Genomic DNA, 20,958 nt, shown 5'->3' on the forward strand with positions numbered 1-20,958 from the left:
ATATGGACGTGATACATGTTTTTCAGAATCTCCTGTGTACATGAAATACTCATATTTGCTTATAATCTTTAGGCCCCAGCACAAGCACCAAGTACATCTCAGCCTTCGGTTCTGAATTCTACCCCTGCTACTCTGGTCCAGGCACTGTCCTCTCAGAAACCTCCTACATCAGTGGCACAGGAGAAGTTTACGTCACATATGCTCAACCAGAACCCGCAACCCAGAAAGGTTTGTGACTCCTAGAGACAGCAGATTCAAACTAGCAATGGGTATTTACCAGTTGTGCTCTTCTTCATAGGTTTATGGCTCATGCAAACGTCCGTTGCCCGGCTGTGGCTGTATTGTGGCCTGCAAACAGTGGGTCCACGATACACGGGTACCGGCCGTGTGCACCCCGCATCACGGATGCGGACCCATTCACTTGGAATGGGTTCGCAATCCGGGAGATGCGGGGCGTTGCGGAAAAGAGGCACGAATCGGAAGCACTACAGAGTGCATGCACTACTTTTTTGTGGTGTGGATAGTTGGATGCGGATCGCGGACCCTATTCAAGTGAATGGGGCCGCAATCCACATACGGCGGCCCCGCGGTCGGTCCAGCCGGCACGCGGTCGTGTGCATGAGCCCTTATATGCATTTTGTTTAAACAAACTTTTTTTTTTTTCCCATGAAAAATGTATTACGTGTTATGACCAGCAGGGGGAGGTAGTGCATTAGTTGAGTAATACAGATGAAATATTGTCTGTAGTACCACAGACAGTGACAAGCGGGAATTTTATAGTGAGTCCGAATTGGAGAGGAGTGGATTTCTTAAAATTAGATTGTGGTCTGATTCAGCCAAAACACCTGTCCGATTCGGGTCTGAATAATTCTAGCTTTGTGCTGTGATTGCCTGGAAAAGTCTCACACTATTTCTCTTTCCCTCTTTTCCTTGATTCTCCTTAATGATATCACAGAAATTCTTTTTCTGACGAATCCAATTTTTTTTAAATAACTCTGACCAGATTTCAAAATCCACACATGCTCCTCTCTAGTTCTAATTTCTTAATTCAGATGCACCTTCCTATCTGATTTATACAACCCAAACACATTAAAAGGGGTTGTGCACCTGCTGGCCAGACCTGAGAAGGGAAGCCTACTTCCCGGCTTCCCGGCACTGACTCCTTCACTTTAGGGCCTCGGCTGTTCCTCTGGGCTCCCTAGATGTAAAGGTAATTGCTCCACTTGGATAGCCATACGCTCTTAGATGATAGCATCTGCTGTTCATCCACCTGAAAACACCTAAGTGGATTCGCATTGAGGCCATTTGTTTCATTTGTGTCCCCTGAGGAAATTTGACCAACCATCCAACAGAAACACGTCTGGATCATTCTTAGTTTCTTCTGGAATCCCCCATCTCTATAGTTTACAGCACCAACGCAGAGCTGGACCCACCTGCATTAGGGCTGCAGTAGGGTATCCTAGCTATTGATTAGGTTGCCCCTTTTTGGGTGGGTGCTCCGACTAAACTGAACAATTAGTTTAGTCGAGGCCAAGTAGCGGCACACTTAGAGTCATCACCCAGCTCTGCCCGGCTCTACCCCAACACTTCAGTAAGTGTAATCTATGTGTTATAATTGAGCATATTTAACCATTTTATACCAAACTAGTAAAAGTTAAGTTTTAATTGATAAGGTACAGCATTTGGGGTTTTTCCCCCTGTTTTGTTGCTAGACTTCCCATTACCAATAAGTGTGTTTCTGACGTTTACATTGGCGGTGTCTGTTACATTGCTCCCTGGATGTAAATTTCCTTGTATGATGCTGGTGCAGCCAAACGCTGGCCGCAGCGGTTGTCTGCTTCGCTTACATCACATGACCATTTGTCATGACACAAGGGAAGCGGGTCACCTCTACATCCAGGGAGCCTAGTGGAGGAGCCGAGGCTGAGGAGCAAGTGAGCCGGGAGCCAGCCCAGGAGCATATGTCTAGCAAATATGAAATCCCTTACATAAATGTACGCTGGGGAAAAAAAGGGCAGCAATTTTTGTAGCACCTCCATATATGTAGCCCGCGTCAGCAATGCCACTCTCATCCAAATCTGATTAATAATCCAGCATGTTTGCATCAGATAATTTTTATTAAACAGTTTTCTTGAAAAACAACGGAATACAAGCAATCAGCCCCCTATCCCAACTTCCCCCCCCCCCCTCCCCCCCAGACCACCACTCCTCCCCCACTGCAGGTCTGCAACATAGAGAATGTCCATTGTAACGTTTCTGTTAAGGGTTCTCCATTAAAGTTCGGATTCATATCCTGTCTCTTGACTCTGTGTGGTTCTTCTGTCGTTTCTTCTGCTGTTCACCGGTGTCGCACACAATTAGACTCTCATCACATTCCCATTCGCTCATCGTTTACTATTTCCATCTAGTAGACCATCCCCTATCTTTCATCCAATCCTGCCCAGCTGCCACCTTGCGACAAGATGGTCTATGTATAATGTATGTGTTGTGATTCTTACCCTTAGGTATGTCCACCCACAACATCAAACAATGTGTTTTCCTATCCGCAAACCCCAGTCACTTCAGTTCCTTCGTCGCTCAGCAGTAACGTATTGACTACTTCTCAGTCTGCAAGAACACCGCCAACTGCGCCAGTACAGAACGGGCAGAAATCCCTTCATGAGGTTAGTCATGAGGAGTGCATACATTGTGACATGCTGCGTCCTGTGACTTTTACTGATTACTTATAGTACACATGCAGATTTGTTTTTGAAATTTTACCCAATTGCATTCACGAGCATCTGTGCAGGGACGGTAAACCGTAAAAACCCAGCTGGACCTTCATTGCAAATTTCTTGCAATCCATTCATTGGACATCTCAGAAGAGATAATAGGCCCTCTTTAAATTTAGCACTCCTCCTATGTCACCAATCATTGCATTACAGTGCAATGATGTGTCATCCAGAGCTACATTACTGTGGCAGGAGATCCCTGGCCGACCAACGTGGCAGTATGTTGTTCGTAGTGACAAAATGACATTTATTAGGAAGCAGTGAGGTAAGGAGGCAGTGACCATCAGACCAGGATTTTTGTTCGATTTTTAAGGTAAGTACTGTGTATTAGATTTTGTTTTTACCTTTTGAGTTACTTTTAGGGACAAAAATTAAACTTTTTATTTGGTGGTCTGGAAGAGGGGCGGATGTAAAATGCCTCTGTACCTTCATTCATGAAGCGTGGAGAGACACAGGGTGGTACAGTGGCCAAGACAGCCACACAATGCCTCGGAGGTCCTATTAATTTGAATAGCACACAAGACTCCTTGGGCATTGGACAAAGATGAAATTCCCAGGAAACCAGAACTATACTAAGCAGAGGGTAGAACTTCATTTGCAGTGGAGATTTAGACAGAAATATATTTTGCTTCATTGGTTAAACTGCTCTTTATATGGGGCTCTGACCTCAATGGAGTTTTCCAACTTCTAAGTGTGATTTTAAATAACCCCCCCACCCAGCGGGACCTTTCAGGGGAAGTATACTTGCCTTATGTATGCTTGCTATGATAAACTGCAAGGATTAATATAGTGAATACATCAAATTTGGGGTTTTGCACTGCTCCCCAATACTGGGTTCCATCGGTCCACTGCTGTCTTCACCACTTTTCGGTAAACTCTTGGCATAGATGGAGGGGTCACGATGACTGGCTGCAGTGGTAACATGTCCCCCAAATGGCACGTGACTGTAGTCGCACCTACAAGTTGGACAACCCCGGGGCCCATGATTCGTGATGGCTGCTCTGTCTGTTACCACCATACACACATTGCAGCCAAGATTTATTCTGATGCTGTTTCTAGGGAAATCTTATTTGGAGAAGGATTAGACCCAGCATATTAAAGGATACTTCATTTCCATGTTATTTGTGTTCTATTTTTCAGTTGCCATGCTTCCTGTGAGCAGGATTTCAGTCCCTGTCGTCTGATATTTATTGCAGTTGTGTTTGTGCTCTTTCCACAGTCCAGTGCCACATCCCCGTCCCAGTACATTGTCCAGCATTCTGTGTTTAACAGCTCAGCTGCTAAAAATAAAGACCCTCCACGCTATGAAGAGGCCATCAAGCAGGCACGTAATATTCAGCCTCAATCTCACACCGAGGTGGGTCCTTCACACTACAGACATTTCTCTTCTTCATCTAAATAGGTTTTGTAAATCTAAAGGTGGGTTTAGACCAGGCATGCTCAACCTGCGGCCCTCCAGCTGTTGCAAAACTACAACTCCCATCTTTCCCTGACAGCCTACAGCAGGGCATTGTGGGAGTTGTAGTTTTACAACAGCTGGAGGGCCGCAGGTTGAGCATGCCTGGTTTAGACAAACTAATAATCATCCAGATTATCGGGAACGACTGTTCCTGCGAACGCTCGTTCCTGATAATCAGGCACATCAATCATCGTCTCTGGGCAGCAGATCATGATCTAGGATTCCATCTCCTGCAGCAAGGAGGGAGAGTACATTAGGTTAGTGCTTCTCTCTCCGGGTTCTAGCAATCAGTCGCCCACCGATCAAAACCCTTCACATGTCACCATGACATATCAAAAGCTTTTAAAAAGTTAAGGACTTGGCACATAACTAAGTTGACCATATTTAAGTTTCAAACTCATTTGACTAGATCATCACCCCTTTAATCGGTGGTCCTGTGCAGGTGCTTTAGTGACTCTTCAGGGATTTGTTCATTTTCAGTGACTTTTATTGTACCTTTAACTACTCAGCAGGGAACAGACAAATCTAGGTCGTACTTTCATTATTTTTCTGGGATAAATCAGAAGTTTTACACTTGGTCACATTTTGGCCATGAGGTGGCAGTGTTCTGTTGCTTCTTGTCGATAGTTAAAGAGGACCTGTCACCTCTCCTAACATGTCTGTTTTAGTAACTACTTGCATTCCCAACGTAACAACCATTTTGGAGCATCTTTTGTTATATGATGTCATTCCTCTATTATTCCTTCTAGATGTTTATGAATGAAGTGCCAGTAGTCTGGGTTAAAAGTCTATCTGGTTGTTACCAGTTGGAGACATGTACCTGCACAGTCTGACACTGGCAGCACTGACCGGATAGTATCAGACTGTGCAGGGACACATCCCCAATTGGTACCAACCAAATGGACCTTTATTGCAGGTCCTCTGGATAGGTCATCAGTATCTGATCAGTGTGGGTCCGACACCCGACACCCCCTCCCAATCGGCTGTTTTGAGAAGGCACTGGTGCTCCTGTGAACGCCGCTGCCTTCTCGTAGCTTACCAAGCACGGCGCTGTACATTGTATAGCGGCTGTGCTTGGTGTCGCGCTCAGCTCCATGCTCCTAGGCCATGTGACTGATGAATGTGTCGTCACTGGCCTAGGAAAAGCTGAGAGAAGGTCACAGCGCTCACAGGATCACCACTGCCTTCTCAAACAGCTGATCGGCGGGGGTCCAGGTGTCAGACCCCCACCGATCTGTATAAAAATCTCGGAAAAACCCCTTTAATTATGAATTAGTGGTCGGATAATCCCTTTAAAGAAAAACTCTGGTTTGAGCCCTAAGCAATTCTTATCGTGACCCTTAATGCATTAAATAAGCAGTTGCAAGAAACTTTAAATTCACTTTTCTAGTGGCTTTTGTGACGTGATGTGAGGTCAAGTTAGAAACTGCCGAGTCTGTATTATAATAGGGAACCGTTCTAGGATCAGTTCTATCATATAATATTATTTTGAGATTGGCTCGATGTACAAGCAGCAAACGAGCCATTTCCTAACATAATATTATTATTGGAACTGCTGCACTTAAAAGCCGGAGCAACTCCAATACTAATGCTGAGGAGAAATTCAGTCTGTCAGCAAACTAAGAGTCTGTACTCTGTGGATTGAGTTTTCATAGGAGCTGTCACACATAGTGTGCTAACAGAGTCCATTCACTTAAAGGGGTTGTCTCATCTTGCTGTTTCCAAGGTGGCCGTTACGGACACAGTATAGTACAGCAAGCTACGCTGATTCCACATCTTTCCTATGCCTTAATGGGAGTGCCAGCCTGCTCCGCTGCTTTCCAGGCACCTGGTGGTTGGGGCTTGGTCCCATCTCTCCTTAAGGCCTCTTTCACACGACCGTATGTATTTTGAGGGTCCGTTTTTCACGGATCCGTTGTTTGTTTCCGTTGTTTTTTCGTTCCATTTCCGCAAAAAACATCTCCGTATGCGTATGATTTTCCGTATGCGATCCGTTGTTTGTAAACGGTAAACACATGGGCAAAGTGGGCATGGATCCGCAAAATACGGATGACATACGGATGTGTTCCGTATGCATTCTGCATTTTTTGCGGACCCATTGACTTGAATGGAGCGACGGAACGTTATTTGCGGACAATGAAAGGACAAGTTCTATCTTTTAGCAGAACAGATACAGAAATATGGAAACTGAATGCACACGGAGTACATTTCCCGTTTTTTTTTTTTGCATAACCATTGAAATTAATGGTTCTGCATATGGACCGTAAAAAACGGAAACGGGAAAAAAAATAAGTTTGTGCGAAAGAGGCCACAACTGTGGCCGGACAACAATACTGGGTGGGTGCTGTGTCCCCCAATGAAGAACGAGAAAGAGATTTTACTTGTAAGTTATACAAAATCTCCTTTTCTCGCCCATATTCATTGGGGGACACAGGAACCGTGGGACGTCCAAAAGTAGTCCACAGGGAGGGAAAAACCACAGACCCATGGAGCAAGCGCCCCGGCAGGCAACTAAGAAACTGCCGCCAGCAAGACCATGCGGCCCAAGGCAGCGCCCGCCGATGCATAAGTATGCACCTGGCAAAATTTTGTGACTGTGCGAAAGGAGGACAGCAGCCGCCTTGCACAACCACGCGGCCGAACCTTGATCCTCCAAGCCCAAGAGCGCCCACCGCTCCGGTGGAGTGAGCCGTGACACCGAAGGGCGGAACCCACACTAGAAAAAAAACTGAAGCTCTCTCTCCTATAGCTGCCAGGGGAGGAGATAACAGCTTCATCTAGTGTCAACGCCTCCTAGAGGACATGGCTATACCCACGGTCTCTGTGTCCCCCAATGAATATGGGCGAGAAATAGAATAAAAAAGTCTACAATCAGAAAATAAAAACAAAGTAGAAGAAAATAATCAGGATCCGTTCACACATGGTATGCCCTTCCCTACGCACCTTCTGGCCTAATCCTCTCCTTTGCTCTTCCTTCTTTTTGTTTTTGATTTTTTTATCTTTATATTTAATAAAAGTTAAGTTTTAGTCCGTGCTGTCTGTGAAAACCTAATCTGCTAGCATGGTATAGCCTTGCATTGATATATACATTCACACATGGTGTTAATTCTCTGGATTTTATGCAGCAGAATTTAGTTTAACTTGCTGTGATTTGCTGCATGTGAACGTACCCTTAGAATATAAAACCAGTATTTGGTTTGAATTATAAAAAAAAAAAACGTAGGTGGTACTTGCCCTTTAAAATAAAAACCAGACATCATATAGTGCATGACAATCTCTTTCTACCAAAGCTAGGATCAACCCTGTACCTCACATGGATCCAAAGATCTCTGTATTCATTGCTCCAATAGCCCCGTTAGATTTCTTTCAGGCTGGCAGCTTGGGGAGTGTGTCCTTTCTCAGGGGAGTGTCCTTTCTGCATCATTCTCCCTGTAACTGCCAGGGTTTTTAACAGAACATTTGGCTGATGACAGTTGAAGATTTAAACTGAACGTGTGCAACCTCCTCCGTGAGGTGGACAAGAAATAAGGAAATGAACAAACAGCAGGTGGCGGTATAACATATACATTTTATAGAATAGCTCAGTGGCTATGCAAAATTTTGAATTACATGCAATTACCAAATTATTCAGATCCAGGTGCTGGTTTGAAAAATCTAGAATATTATTCGTGGCACAATCCTTGTACATTCCAATTCATGGGACATTTTAAGAGCTGCCTGGTTAAGCCCTAGAACACCTCCAAAATTCCCAGAAAAGACCCATTTTATACAAATTTGCATAAGCTGCAGTCTATTTTTGTAGGACTGTCCCCTGAGAACATGGACTGCGGGCAAACATGGGAGACTGGTCTCATTCATACCATGGTAAACATACAAATGAGTGCTGTACCTGTGTCGGGGGATCCATGGTCATGAAATGTGTTTTCCTGCCAATATTATAGTTTCAGTCTTTATAACGTTTTCTTTACCTATCTTTTCTGTGCTTTGATGAGTGATATATGAAAGTCTGTACTGGTGTCCGTGAATCACAGCTCAGGTATTAGAAACATCTGTCGGACAGAAGTGGAAACCATCCTTGCAGAATAAAAAAAAAGGAAATTAATAAAACTTTCCTGAAAAGGCGCTTGTTTTCACAGAAAGCAGACAACACCCAGCCCATATTAGCATTTAAACATATGCTGCACTGTCTAGCTGAGGCCCACATGTACAAAGGAGACGACTTTCTATCAGCGCTGCGTGCTATGATTAGAAACCAAGCTACATCTTTCCAAGATGCCGTAAAAACCACATAATGGCAGAACTGGGACTTGTGTCCTGCTGCCTTCTGACTCACATCTTCCATGGTCGTATGAAAAGAAAGTATTGTAAAATTCAAGATCCACCTTTATGTATCAGCATGTGCACAAATCGCAATGCCTAAAATTTCATATGTAAATTGAAAAAAAATGTATAATATATATCTTTATAGCAGACAGAGCTTTGACAGAACTCCAAATCTGCATAGAGTTAAATAATACAATTCTGCAACCACCAGGGGGAGCACAGAAGCTTACTATTGTCACAATGGTGACAACACTTGTGCAGTCAGCTCTCTGGCCCACATTCATTAAACGTTAGATATTTTGTAACACTGAAATTGCAGGGTACTTGACGAGAATTGCACTTAGTTTGTTAAAAGCTGTAAATCAATCCGGTGCATTGGAATGGTCTGACTGTTTCAATTCCTTTATATGTCGGAAAGTACTTTGATGGTTGGACCAGGATCACTGTACTCGCCTTTTTACCTTTTTTTTTGCAGTAAAAAGACAAATGTTATAAATCTGGCGCACTTTTAGATGCAGCTTTTTAATCAATGCAATTTTCACCATTAGATATAAACTAAATAATAAATATGAGGCTACAGATATGTCCGCCCTGTTCAGTCGGGATATCCCAAGATAAGTGGTGCAAGGTGGCCAACTTTTGGTGGGGGGGGAGAATTTGTTACTTCGTAACGCAAGTTTTTTTTGTTTTTTTTTAAAGCTTGTCTATCAAGGCTATCAAGCCAAGAGATTTATTAAAAAGGGATATTCCAAATTCATGATTTTGATGACCTATTATTAGGGTTGGTCATCAGATCGGCAAGGCTCCGACTCCTGGCATCCCACTACAATGTAGGCGGTGTGTGCAGACAAACCGTAAAAAGGACGCAGCGCTCGCACCAACAGCTGATCAGTCAGACCCCTGCCGATGTCATCAGTGTCATGAAACTAGACAACCCCTTTAAGAAAAGAATCAGTCCAGAATAAAAAAAATAAGTGGAAATTCACTATAAAAATGTACAGCTTTCCCAAAATATTTTTCTACAGGGTTATAATGTTAATGGGAGTCTGTGACCAGGAAATTTGCTGATAAAATAGTCACAATGCTTTGGGGGACTAGATTAGCTGAATATAATGACCTTTCCCTCAGGGCTGGTACAGAGTGACTTGGCCCGCCCTCGGTGCACTTAGCTGCTCATTTGCATATAGATTAAAAGTACTTTTCTTCCAGAATGAAGCAATGGATCACATGACCATGATCGGCCTGGGAAACGCTGGCCATGTGTTGGCTGCATCTCACCGGCCGACCATGATGGCCCCCCTGACCCGAACTGGCTGCATCATAGTCATTTATAATGCAGTGGATATCTGATCGCAGATCTATTGTGCTATACTCATAGTAGCCCCGCGATCAGATAGGAACTGACTGTATCATAAACTTCTATAATAAGTCATTTTGAGTTAGGGAGATGCGTCTGACACACGGCCAATGTTTCCCAGGCCGACTACAGTTGTGTGAATCAGTCCTTAGTGATCTGTTGCGTCATTCTGGAGAAAAAGTACTTTTAATTCATATGCAAATGATTCGTTAAGTGCACCGAGGGCGGTCTCAAGCCACATTAAGCCTTGCTCCTCCTGCCAGTCCCTACCTCGTCTTTTTGATTAACAGGGCCCGGACAATAACTCCAGCACTTTTATATACAGATTTTTCCTATTGCTTCGGTTGCAAGGAAGGATTACTATTATTATACTATTGTTATTAGTATACATATCACTTTACCAGTAGATGACGTGCAGGAGGTAAAGATGCACAATGTATTTCATGGACTTTATTTCTATTGATATGCAGGTAACGAACGCACACAGCCAGCAGATGGATGACTTGTTTGATATACTCATCAAAAGTGGAGGTAAGAAAATGCATTCACTATCTTTATAGTCAAAGGGTCATGTAAAATATTTAAAGGTGCATTTACATGCACAAACTGAGCAGGCAATTATCGGAACCGTCCCTTCCGATAACTGCCTGCTCGTCAGTGGAGGTTAGAGCTACATTTATATGCAGAAATCACCTCTACAGTAATCTGATGTTGAAGAACCCTAACTCTAGAGCCTTGCCAAGCTGTTGGGCTGGGTGCAGTAGTGGTGGCTTTGCGCAGTAATTTATGGTATGTGTGGATTGGGTTTTCAAAACTCCATCCGCAACTTCCAAAAAAGATCCACATGGAAATGTGAACATGCTGCAGATGTTCAAGTCCACAGCTTACATATTATGTTGTCAATTTGTTGTGGATTCGCGCAATGGATTTCACCCTTTGCAAAGTGTAGGTTGCAATCTGCTGCAGAATCCACTTGTAAATTATCCACTTTGTTTGCACCAGATTGCCGACTGTATTCAGCAGAAACCAGGGGAACTGTGAATGCAGCTCTGCTCTGTAAAGCAGACTGTAACCCAGGTAAATGCAATATATTTTGTGTATTTGCATAGCTACTTAAAGAGCGTCTGTCAGCATGATCAACCCTATTAAGCCAGGTATATTGCCTGGTAGGGTTGATCATGCTTATCAAATTGAAATCTGTCTTTTGTGTATAGGTTAAACTACTGCCAAGATATAATACTTTTTATATTTATGCAAATGACCAATTTTGAGCACCGAGGGGCTGGTCGTAGTGCTTGGAGCACTACTACTGCTAGGCCTCTGTGCTCAGTTCACTCCCTTCACAGACAGCAAATGAGCGCAGCTGCTGGGAGGATGGAAAGGTCCGTATTCTCTCCTCCCTGTATAGCGCTCTCTCTCTTCTCCACAGGCTCTGCTGCCACCAGTGAATGTCAGCATGCACATATTAGTCATAGCACTTTAGCAAAATGCATTTCTAGTGGACACCACCATAATGACTAAGTGAGCCACAGCGCAGGCACCAGAAGACAGGGCTAGATGTTATGTCTAGCCCTGTCAATCAAAGAGTAGGACAGAGTGAACAGAGCACAAAGCAGTAGCGGTGCTACAAGCTCTACGTCCGGCCCCTCGGTGCTCAAAATTGGTCATTTGCATAAATGTAAAATGTATTATATCTTGGCAGCGGTTCAACCTATAGACAGATATTAATTTAATCAGCATTATCAGCCCTACCAAGCAAAATCCCTGGTTTAATTGGGTTGATCATGCTGACAGACGCTCTTTAACATTTTATGTATGCCATGTGTCACAACTTAACAGGCCTTCCACAAAACACTGTAATATTATGTCACATAATCCATGTCATGTCACAATTCAGAGTCTTGGACACTTTCTTGACATGCTTTAAAAAAAAAAGCACCCGGTAAGTACGCTTAAAGGCTATGTACACCTTCAACGACAATTTTTGTTTATGATTGCATTTTACTCATTTTGGGCTAAAAATCCTATTTTCAATTGGCCTTTATTAAAGATATTGAGTCGTTCTGTCACAAACTGTTTTTCTAGCTGTGTGAATCCTACTTTCACTTTGTGCTGTCATTTAATAACCCTTATTTCTAAACTACTAAGTGGTCATAAACACATTCTTATCAGTAAGATAGGAACTGAGCTATAATGAGTGTTTATAATGTCAGAGATAAGGAGCCGTCCGCTCCCCAACTGACGTAAAAGAGAAAATCTAGAAGCTGCTACTAGAGCATCTCAGCTATGTACAGTAAAAAGGACTGCATACTTTTAATAAAAACCAATTGAAAAAATTATTTTAGCTCAAAATGATTACAATGCAATAATTTTAAAAAATGTAGCCTTTAAAGGGTCTATAAAACCACAAGCATGAACATATCCAGTGTAACATTTATCAGGTAGCCTTATCAGATATGATTTTCTATTGGGCAAAACTGCACAAAATATATATATTTTTTATTGAACTTGTCAGGAGATTTGTGCTGCCCAAACCACGGGTAGAATTAAATGCCAACAGGCTCCCTCATTACAGAATGCAATGGAAACCTAGAGAAGAGCCATCTAGGCGGCTCCCCGCCGGCTTCTCCCTGCCCAGCTTAGCTTGACAGGTCTCTGCCTATATATAAATGAGGAGATTCTTGACAATCAAGCAAAGCCAGGCAGGTAGAAGTCGCTAGTTTCCTTTTAAACATCAATTCGCTGAGTTTTTATCCCATGGTGTCGCGCTGCTGGATCTTCATAACATTAGAATTTCCCAGCTGAATCCCTTACAATCTTCTCCGAGATATGGCAGAAATTCTCCTACCAACTGTTCAGGGTCCGTTTACACGGACCATTCTTTCAGCCAATTGTGGGGTACCAACTGAATGTTCCTGACAGTTGCCTGATCGCCAGCAGAGATGAGGGCTGCATATACCAACAGCAACCACCTCCGCTGTATGGGGGCAAGTGAACGATACAACGATTGCTTGTCCCCATAGAAATCCATTATTCCAATGCAGTAAGATCTGCTGCACAGACACGATGATTTTTGGTGCCGGCAGAAGGACACAATCGCCCGATGAACGAGTGCGCTTTTTACTCAGACAGATTTATACAAACGCTCATCCTTGATAATCTGCTAGATAATCAGTCTGTGTAAAAGGACACTTTTCTGTGGTACTGGGAGTATTTTCTTTCTTTGCATTAAAGTGACAGGAGCCTGCAGCCCGACTTCAGCTTCTTGACAGTCATTCTCAATGAGCCGCTCTGCTGATAGGAGAATGACAGGCTTGTGTTACAGGCATATTGGCCGCTGACTTGAACACTGGAGCCAAACTTAAATAAGTAACAGCTGAAGGAAAATTAAACCATGAATTAAGGAGGCTAAGCAGCCGTCTCTTGTATGCAGCAGTCTGTTAACCCTTGTGCTGGGGCCTTAGAAGGCTTTGCAGGGCTGCATACAGAGTGAGGAAGATTTACGAATACTGTTGAACTTTGCACTGTCTAAGAACATGAATCGCAGTCTTAATATTAGACAAATTAACAATTCAGGCTCACAGACCTTTGTAAATCTGGAGCATCATAATTCACATTCCAGATTTAGGCTTCTTTCACACTGGCGTTCGGATTGTCCAGCAGGCTGTTCCGACAGGAGAACAGCCTGCCGGATCCATACTAGCGTTTACATGTTGTTGTTTTTTTTTTTTTTACTTTAGCCACCTTTGGGGGTTAGAACCTTTGTCCAATTCACCCTAATAGAGCTCTGACACTGTCCCTGCTGCACTGTGCTTTGTGCACACAGCAGCAGGGAGCTTACCATGGCAGCCCTGGAAGGCTTTAGTGGTATCCTGGCTGCCATGGTAATCGATCGGAGGCCCGCAATTACACTGCTGGGGCTCTGATTGGAACTGCCACTGCACCACCAATAAATATTCTGAGGAGGAGGGAAGCAGACCCTGTGGCAGTAGTGCAGCCTAGTATAGGAAATAGCAAATCCCGGTATCGTTCTCGGTACAAAAGTATAGATTGGGTATCGAAAATTCGATACCAGGTGCAGCCCTACTGTGTAATCTATGTTTACTCCACCTATAAATTGGTTTGGCTTTACTCCAAAAATGCACCAGAATTTTGGCGTATTTTTTGAAAAAGTTAGAAAAGTGTTGTAAAGCACGTACACCAGTTGCAAATAGTTAATATGCCCTAGTTTCTTTTAATTTTTTAAATTGCCAACCATTTACTACCATGTTCCTGAATTTCCAAGCGACTAATTGTTTAAGTGACCAAGAGTAGATCTCATTTGGAAATATATAGTTGAAAACGTAAAGACTTGCATTCTATGCAGTTAGAAATCAAAACTTTACCTACAATGATGAAGACACTGTAAGCCAAGAGTGTAACCTACACAGAGAAAAGGTATAATGGAAAGGACTGTACAGTCGTGGCCAAAAGTTTTGAGAATTACATAAATATTGGAAATTGGAAAAGTTGCTGCTTAAGTTTTTATAATAGCAATTTGCATATACTCCAGAATGTTATGAAGAGTGATCAGATGAATTGCATAGTCCTTCTTTGCCATGAAAATTAACTTAATCCCAAAAAAAACTTTCCACTGCATTTCATTGCTGTCATTAAAGGACCTGCTGAGATCATTTCAGTAATCGTCTTGTTAACTCAGGTGAGATTGTTGACGAGCACAAGGCTGGAGATCATTATGTCAGGCTGATTGGGTTAAAATGGCAGACTTGACATGTTAAAAAGAGGGTGATGCTTGAAATCATTGTTCTTCCATTGTTAACCATGGTGACCTGCAAAGAAACGCGTGCAGCCATCATTGCGTTGCATAAAAATGGCTTCACAGGCAAGGATATTGTGGCTACTAAGATTGCACCTCAATCAACAATTTATAGGATCATCAAGAACTTCAAGGAAAGAGGTACAATTCTTGTTAAGAAGGCTTCAGGGCGTCCAAGAAAGTCCAGCAAGTGCCAGGATCGTCTCCTAAAGAGGATTCAGCTGCGGGATCGGAGTGCCACCAGTGCAGAGCTTGCTCAGGAATGGCAGCAGGCAGGTGTGAGCGCATCTGCACGCAAACTGAGGCGAAGACTTTTGGAAGATGGCCTGGTGTCAAGAAGGGCAGCAAAGAAGCCACTTCTCTCCAAAAAAAACATCAGGGACAGATTGATCTTCTGCAGAAAGTATGGTGAATGGACTGCTGAGGACTGGGGCAAAGTCATATTTTCCGATGAAGCCTCTTTCCAATTGTTTGGGGCATCTGGAAAAAGGCTTATCCGGAGAAGAAAAGGTGAGCGCTACCATCAGTCCTGTGTCATGCCAACAGTAAAGCATCCTGAGACCATTCATGTGTGGGGTTGCTTCTCATCCAAGGGAGTGGGCTCACTCACAATTTTGCCCAAAAACACAGCCATGAGTAACGAATGGTACCAAAACACCCTCCAACAGCAACTTCTTCCAACAATCCAACAGTTTGGTGAAGAACAATGCATTTTCCAGCACGATGGAGCACCGTGCCATAAGGCAAAAGTGATAACTAAGTGGCTCGGGGACCAAAACGTTGACATTTTGGGTCCATGGCCTGGAAACTCCCCAGATCTTAATCCCATTGAGAACTTTGTGGTCAATCCTCAAGAGGCGGGTGGACAAACAAAAACCCACTAATTCTGACAAACTCCAAGAAGTGATTATGAAAGAATGGGTTGCTATCAGTCAGGAATTGGCCCAGAAGTTGATTGAGAGCATGCCCAGTCGGATTGCAGAGGTCCTGAAAAAGAAAGGCCAACACTGCAAATACTGACTCTTTGCATAAATGTCATGTAATTGTCGATAAAAGCCTTTGAAACGTATGAAGTGCGTGTAATTATATTTCACTACATCACAGAAACAACTGAAACAAAGATCTAAAAGCAGTTTAGCAGCAAACTTTGTGAAAACTAATATTTGTGTCATTCTCAAAACTTTTGGCCACGACTGTAGGTTCTCAATGTATGGACCAACTCTGTGTTATGGCTTACAAATCCTGACCAACAACCAACCATGAGAGTAGCTGAAGCAACCTGATAGATATCTTTGGGCAGCTCCTCCTCCAGTTTGTTTTTTATACATACCCCCCACCCCCATTGTATGTGCTCCTTTTATGTGGGATTGACTCCTTTAAAGAGAATGTGTTGCATATATATTTTTTCCCACTTAAAACCAGATAATTATGCAGATTATTTTTTCTAATCTGTTTTTATTCTATTTCCTGAACATGATTATTGGGATGGCCATCTTGTCTTGTTGTTAACAGCATTTAGAGATATGCCGTACATCAGCCACCATGAGCCAGAAGATGCTCATGGACTTCTATGGGAGAGGTTTCTAGGCATGCTGTGTGAACTGTTCAGGGGTCAGGAGGAGTAGATGAGCTCTAATATCACTGATTGTGGATAGTGAATCCTGTGTTATCCATATATCTGTCATTCTAATCCTGCCAGTGATAATAATGAGATGAATGCTGAAAAGTGATCTATACAGACCAAAAAATGGTGTCTATTATTAGACTTAGTGGACAGTGCGAAAACTGCAGGATTTTAGGATTTTAAAAAAATATATAGGAGATAGTGATGTGAAAATTTTAAAGCAACATCCATTCTTTAAAAATGTTTTAACATAAAAACATGATTTAAACAATAGGTTTCTGATTCCCTTTAAATCAATTGGACCATAACAGGGACGTGCTCCTTTACATTAGGGCACCATACTCCATAGAACTGATCAGAAGCTTGTTTGCTATACCCTTCCCTCTGTTATAAATAGAAAAAAATGATGACATTTCCAAAATTGATGCTGGCTAAAAACATTGGCCCAGATTTACTAATCGTAAGAATGGCATAAGCTTGGACAGACTGCCTAGACCTAGATCTATCACAGGCTGGATGATGCATCTGGTGCAGGGATAGACCCTTTCCTCTGACTCTATACCAACTACTGGTTGGCTTACTTTGAGACAGATTTTTAGGCCAGAAATGTGGTGCATCCTAGGCTCCACCCCTTTCCACTAAGCCCCAACCCTTGTCGGGCATGCCAGAAAAAAAAGTGTAGAATCCCTAAATGTGCCAAATGGCGCCACTTTTTGAGACACTTTTTTGGTGCAGAGACAATAGTAAATCTGGGCCATTGTTTTTAGCAATTTAAGTTCCACACCAAATTTTATAAATGTATGAAGTGACCTCAAAATGTCATGTCAGATCCGCGCCTAATGCGTACTCTTTTCAGATGTAGCAGTGAAATGGTGCGGAGTGTGGTGTTACACAGACCTCAGAGCAGTGTGTCCTTACCAGTAATGCTCTCTGGCTTGGTTTCACAAGATTCTGATCGGTAGACTTCATCTCTTTATGGACTTCACTATAAATCATTTTTTTCTTTTATACTATTCGAAGATGCGTTTAACACCATTTTTCTCCCAAGTTTGGTCTCCTTTTGTCTTTGAAGAAAGATGAGATTTATTGCAGGCTCTTTCAGCACTTAATGGGTGCGAGTGGCTCATGACGCAATTTCCCTTTTAGATTTAGCACCTAAGGGAGACGGAGCAAAACCTGCAGCTTGAGAATCCATTACAATGCTCAGTGGAGAAAGTGTAGGCTGATTATGTTCATGGCAAGCGGTCAATTTTCAGCTCTGTTTCATCTTGCTGTCAGAGAATACTGATGTTAATGAGAGTGCTGAGATTTAAACATTTGATAGGTAGCAGTCCGTTTGGATTTCAACCACATCCTCAGCACAGAACAAATCTCCCTTTTCAGAGAAATGTATGGAAAAAAGATATAGAAAAAAAAAAAACGATAAATCGCCTTTAGCGCCGGTATTCACATACCACTCACTTTTTTTTTTTTTTTTTTACGAATTATCTACCATTTCCTTTCATCTGGACAGTCACAATCATTTATTTTTATTTTTTTTACACCCCATCCATGTTTTTTTTTGCGGCCTCCTGTGAAAGGCTATACCTTCATAATTCAGATGAAACGCAGCCTAAAATGCACCTGTTCCGTGTATTACATGGTCACTTTTTGACTTTAGTGGGCACAGTGTGGTAATACAACATTTCAATAAAAGCTGATGGCCAGGGAATCTGTCGGCTCCAATGAAGAGGACTCCTGAGCTTACACACACAATGGAGAGGACTCCTTTGATTTTCTCGCGACTGTGCCAAAGTGGCAATAAAAGGGGCAGGGTTTAGTGGGAGAGGCAGGGCCTACCGCAGCCCGTAGAATTTACTGTAACTTACACTAGAAACTGGTATTAGTTATAGCTCAAGTCTGCGCCAGCTCCTAGCTTATAGATGTGAGTTTCGGGCGCATGGAAGCCCAGAGATGTGCCTAATTTATTAAGAGGCATCTTCACAGTGGATCAAGACTGGCGTATGGGAATTCTAGTCTTGATAAATCTCCCCAAACCAGTTCTGCAAAGCCCATTTATAGTTATCACAATACAAGAGAATGTATATGTAATTGTATATACAGAGAGTGGCCTCCATGGAGTACAGCACACGCCTGTGTATAGAGAATGCACTTTCCATACATTTTTCTCTCCTCTCATAGGTTCAATTGCAGCTATACCCTTATCTATAGCCAAGCATATATATACTGTTGATTTACCGTCTTCTATATTTCCAGAGGATTAAGCTCCACTTTAAAGCTTTGTTCAGGCACATACATGATAACAATACTAGTGCTGTAAGTTTCCCATGGAATACAAAGAAATGACTCCTCTAGTTTGGAAAATCTATTAGCGGTGAAGGCTGGTTGTCTGTAATTTATCACTGCTGGGAATACAAGTGGTGGTTAGTATCAGACTCTGAGAAAAGGTTTCATTGTCTCGGAGGATATTCTGTTTAAAAATTGGATCTGGATAAATGTATACATCTGGAAAACAACAGAGGGCTTTTACATGATCTTTCCTTAAAGGCATTGTGTGTCTGACAAGTGGTATTGCTAACTGCTTATCTGATGTCCACCATAACGTATTCATTCACATTCAGGTAGCACTTAATAAAGACAATAATCTCACACACACACACACTATTACACAGTATATGGAACATTCTGTCTCCTATGGCTGCTTACTGGGAAGCAGAGGTGTGTCTAGCTCTGGGGCCCCAGTGCAAAATCTGTAACAGGGCCCCTTACCTTTTAGCATGTGCCATTTATAATACGGGTGTGAACTGAAATTGGTATTCCCATGTTGACTTTTATGGTATATCCACAGGATCTGAACCTCTATAGAGAATGGGCCCCAGAGGTGGAGCCCACACCTATAGGAATTTTAGGTGTGTCCTGTAAAAATTCCATACATGGAGATATGGGGATACTTCTTTAGGGCCTTCTTAGGCACCAGGAACCCATTCATGACTACCACATCTTCAGTGAACATCAAATTGTATTTAACTGCACAAATTATAGAAACCTTACATTTATTGCTGCTGTAAGTCAATAAAATATATAGTTCTAACAGTGTTTGTGGTCTTATGCAGATCAAAGATTAGAAAGCATATCATTACTTATTACTGTGTCTCTCAAGTGAAGCCTTTAGAAGAGTTAACCTTTTCTATTTATTTTTCCAGAAATTTCTCCTCTAATTAAAGAACAACCTTCTCCAATATCAAAGATGAGACCTGTTACTGCCAGTGTAACCACTATGCCAGTGAACACGGTAGTATCAAGACCACCACCACAGATACATGTAGCCCCTCCATTGTCTTTAGAACCAACAAACAGTCTGTCACTTAGCTTAGAAAGCCAACTGGAGGCATTCTTGGATGGAACCCTACCACCAGGAACTAACATTCTTCATCTAGACAGCCATAGTGATGGCAGAGATACATTTTCTCTAATTGATGACCTGAACAATGATCTTCACAGCATACTGGACCATGATTCGACACCTATGGAGACCACGGACACCCCATTCACTGCAACCAGTTGCTTATCTCTAGACCTCCAAGACACAAACCTGGACAACATGGAATGGCTGGACATTACTATGCCAAATTCCGCCTCTTCTCTTACTCCTTTAAGCTCCACCATCCCAAGCATGTTCTCCACTGACTTTTTGGACACTAATGACTTGCAGTTGCAATGGGAGTAAACATTTACTGTAGATCTGGGATTTTATTTTGAAAAATCTAAGCTGGAAAATGGTTGTAATTGCAGCAGTTACACCAAAACAGCAGGATACAAAGTGATCTGCAGCATTTAACTGCACTGGATTCCCAAATATATTACTGGCAGGCCACTAGGGAGAGACACTACACTGTACAGGTAAAAACCAAACCTAAAAGGTGACCAGTACTGGTGGGTCAAGAACGCTGGTTAGATCAGAAAACATTAGGAGATTAAAAAATGGAACGATCATTGGGGGAATTGTACACAAATTGACAATAGCAACTATATATCTGATGTTTTTTTTCCACTTAAGGTGGATTTTTTTTTTCCCTCTAAAAATAACTGCACTTGACTGTTCCTGTGAACAGGCTGAGCCAACATTACTCCATGGCAAAGCACTGACTGGTTCAGGGTTCACACTAGAATCTTCACAAGATATGCAGAAGTGAAGATATGTGCGTGATGCATAATTGGCTTTATCTGTCATGAAACAATGATGTAAACCTTGTAGAAAGCATACGTTTATATAATCTACATTTTACTGCCATTTTCCTGTCAAATCATAGAGAAGCCTAAAAAAAAAAAAAAAAGACGCAAAATCTTACTTTAGTAAGGCGGTTCATGCATCATTACAAAACTGTAATTGTGTTGCTGGAAAATGCTGGTTTAATGTATTCATTTTACAGAGGGGTTTTTAGTTTTTTTTTCTTTCTTCGTATGAGACTTTAAAGATAGTGTCAGTTTGCTTTATTTTATATTGCCTTTTGTAACGATTAAGAACAAAGGGATTTTTATGGCCTCCTCTCTGAAAACCTACTGTAATATACTGTACAAAATTGTATGAAATTATAATTTTTTTTTTAC

The 20,958-nt window shown here is 42.2% G+C and overlaps 1 protein-coding gene across 1 annotated transcript in view; it reads left to right on the top strand.

Annotated features, from left to right (window-relative positions):
- Positions 1 to 20,757, top strand: part of MRTFB (myocardin related transcription factor B) — an 80,825-nt gene extending 60,068 nt beyond the window's left edge. The window contains 5 exon segments of the mRNA XM_040441993.1: positions 73 to 228; positions 2,505 to 2,663; positions 3,991 to 4,128; positions 10,381 to 10,441; positions 19,554 to 20,757. Coding sequence (XP_040297927.1) covers positions 73 to 228; positions 2,505 to 2,663; positions 3,991 to 4,128; positions 10,381 to 10,441; positions 19,554 to 20,077 — 1,038 coding nt within the window. The 3' untranslated portion in view covers positions 20,078 to 20,757.
- Positions 20,758 to 20,958: the final 201 nt, after the last annotated feature.

Source organism: Bufo bufo, chromosome 7, assembly GCF_905171765.1.
Source record: "Bufo bufo chromosome 7, aBufBuf1.1, whole genome shotgun sequence".
NCBI classification, from domain to species: Eukaryota; Metazoa; Chordata; class Amphibia; order Anura; family Bufonidae; genus Bufo; species Bufo bufo.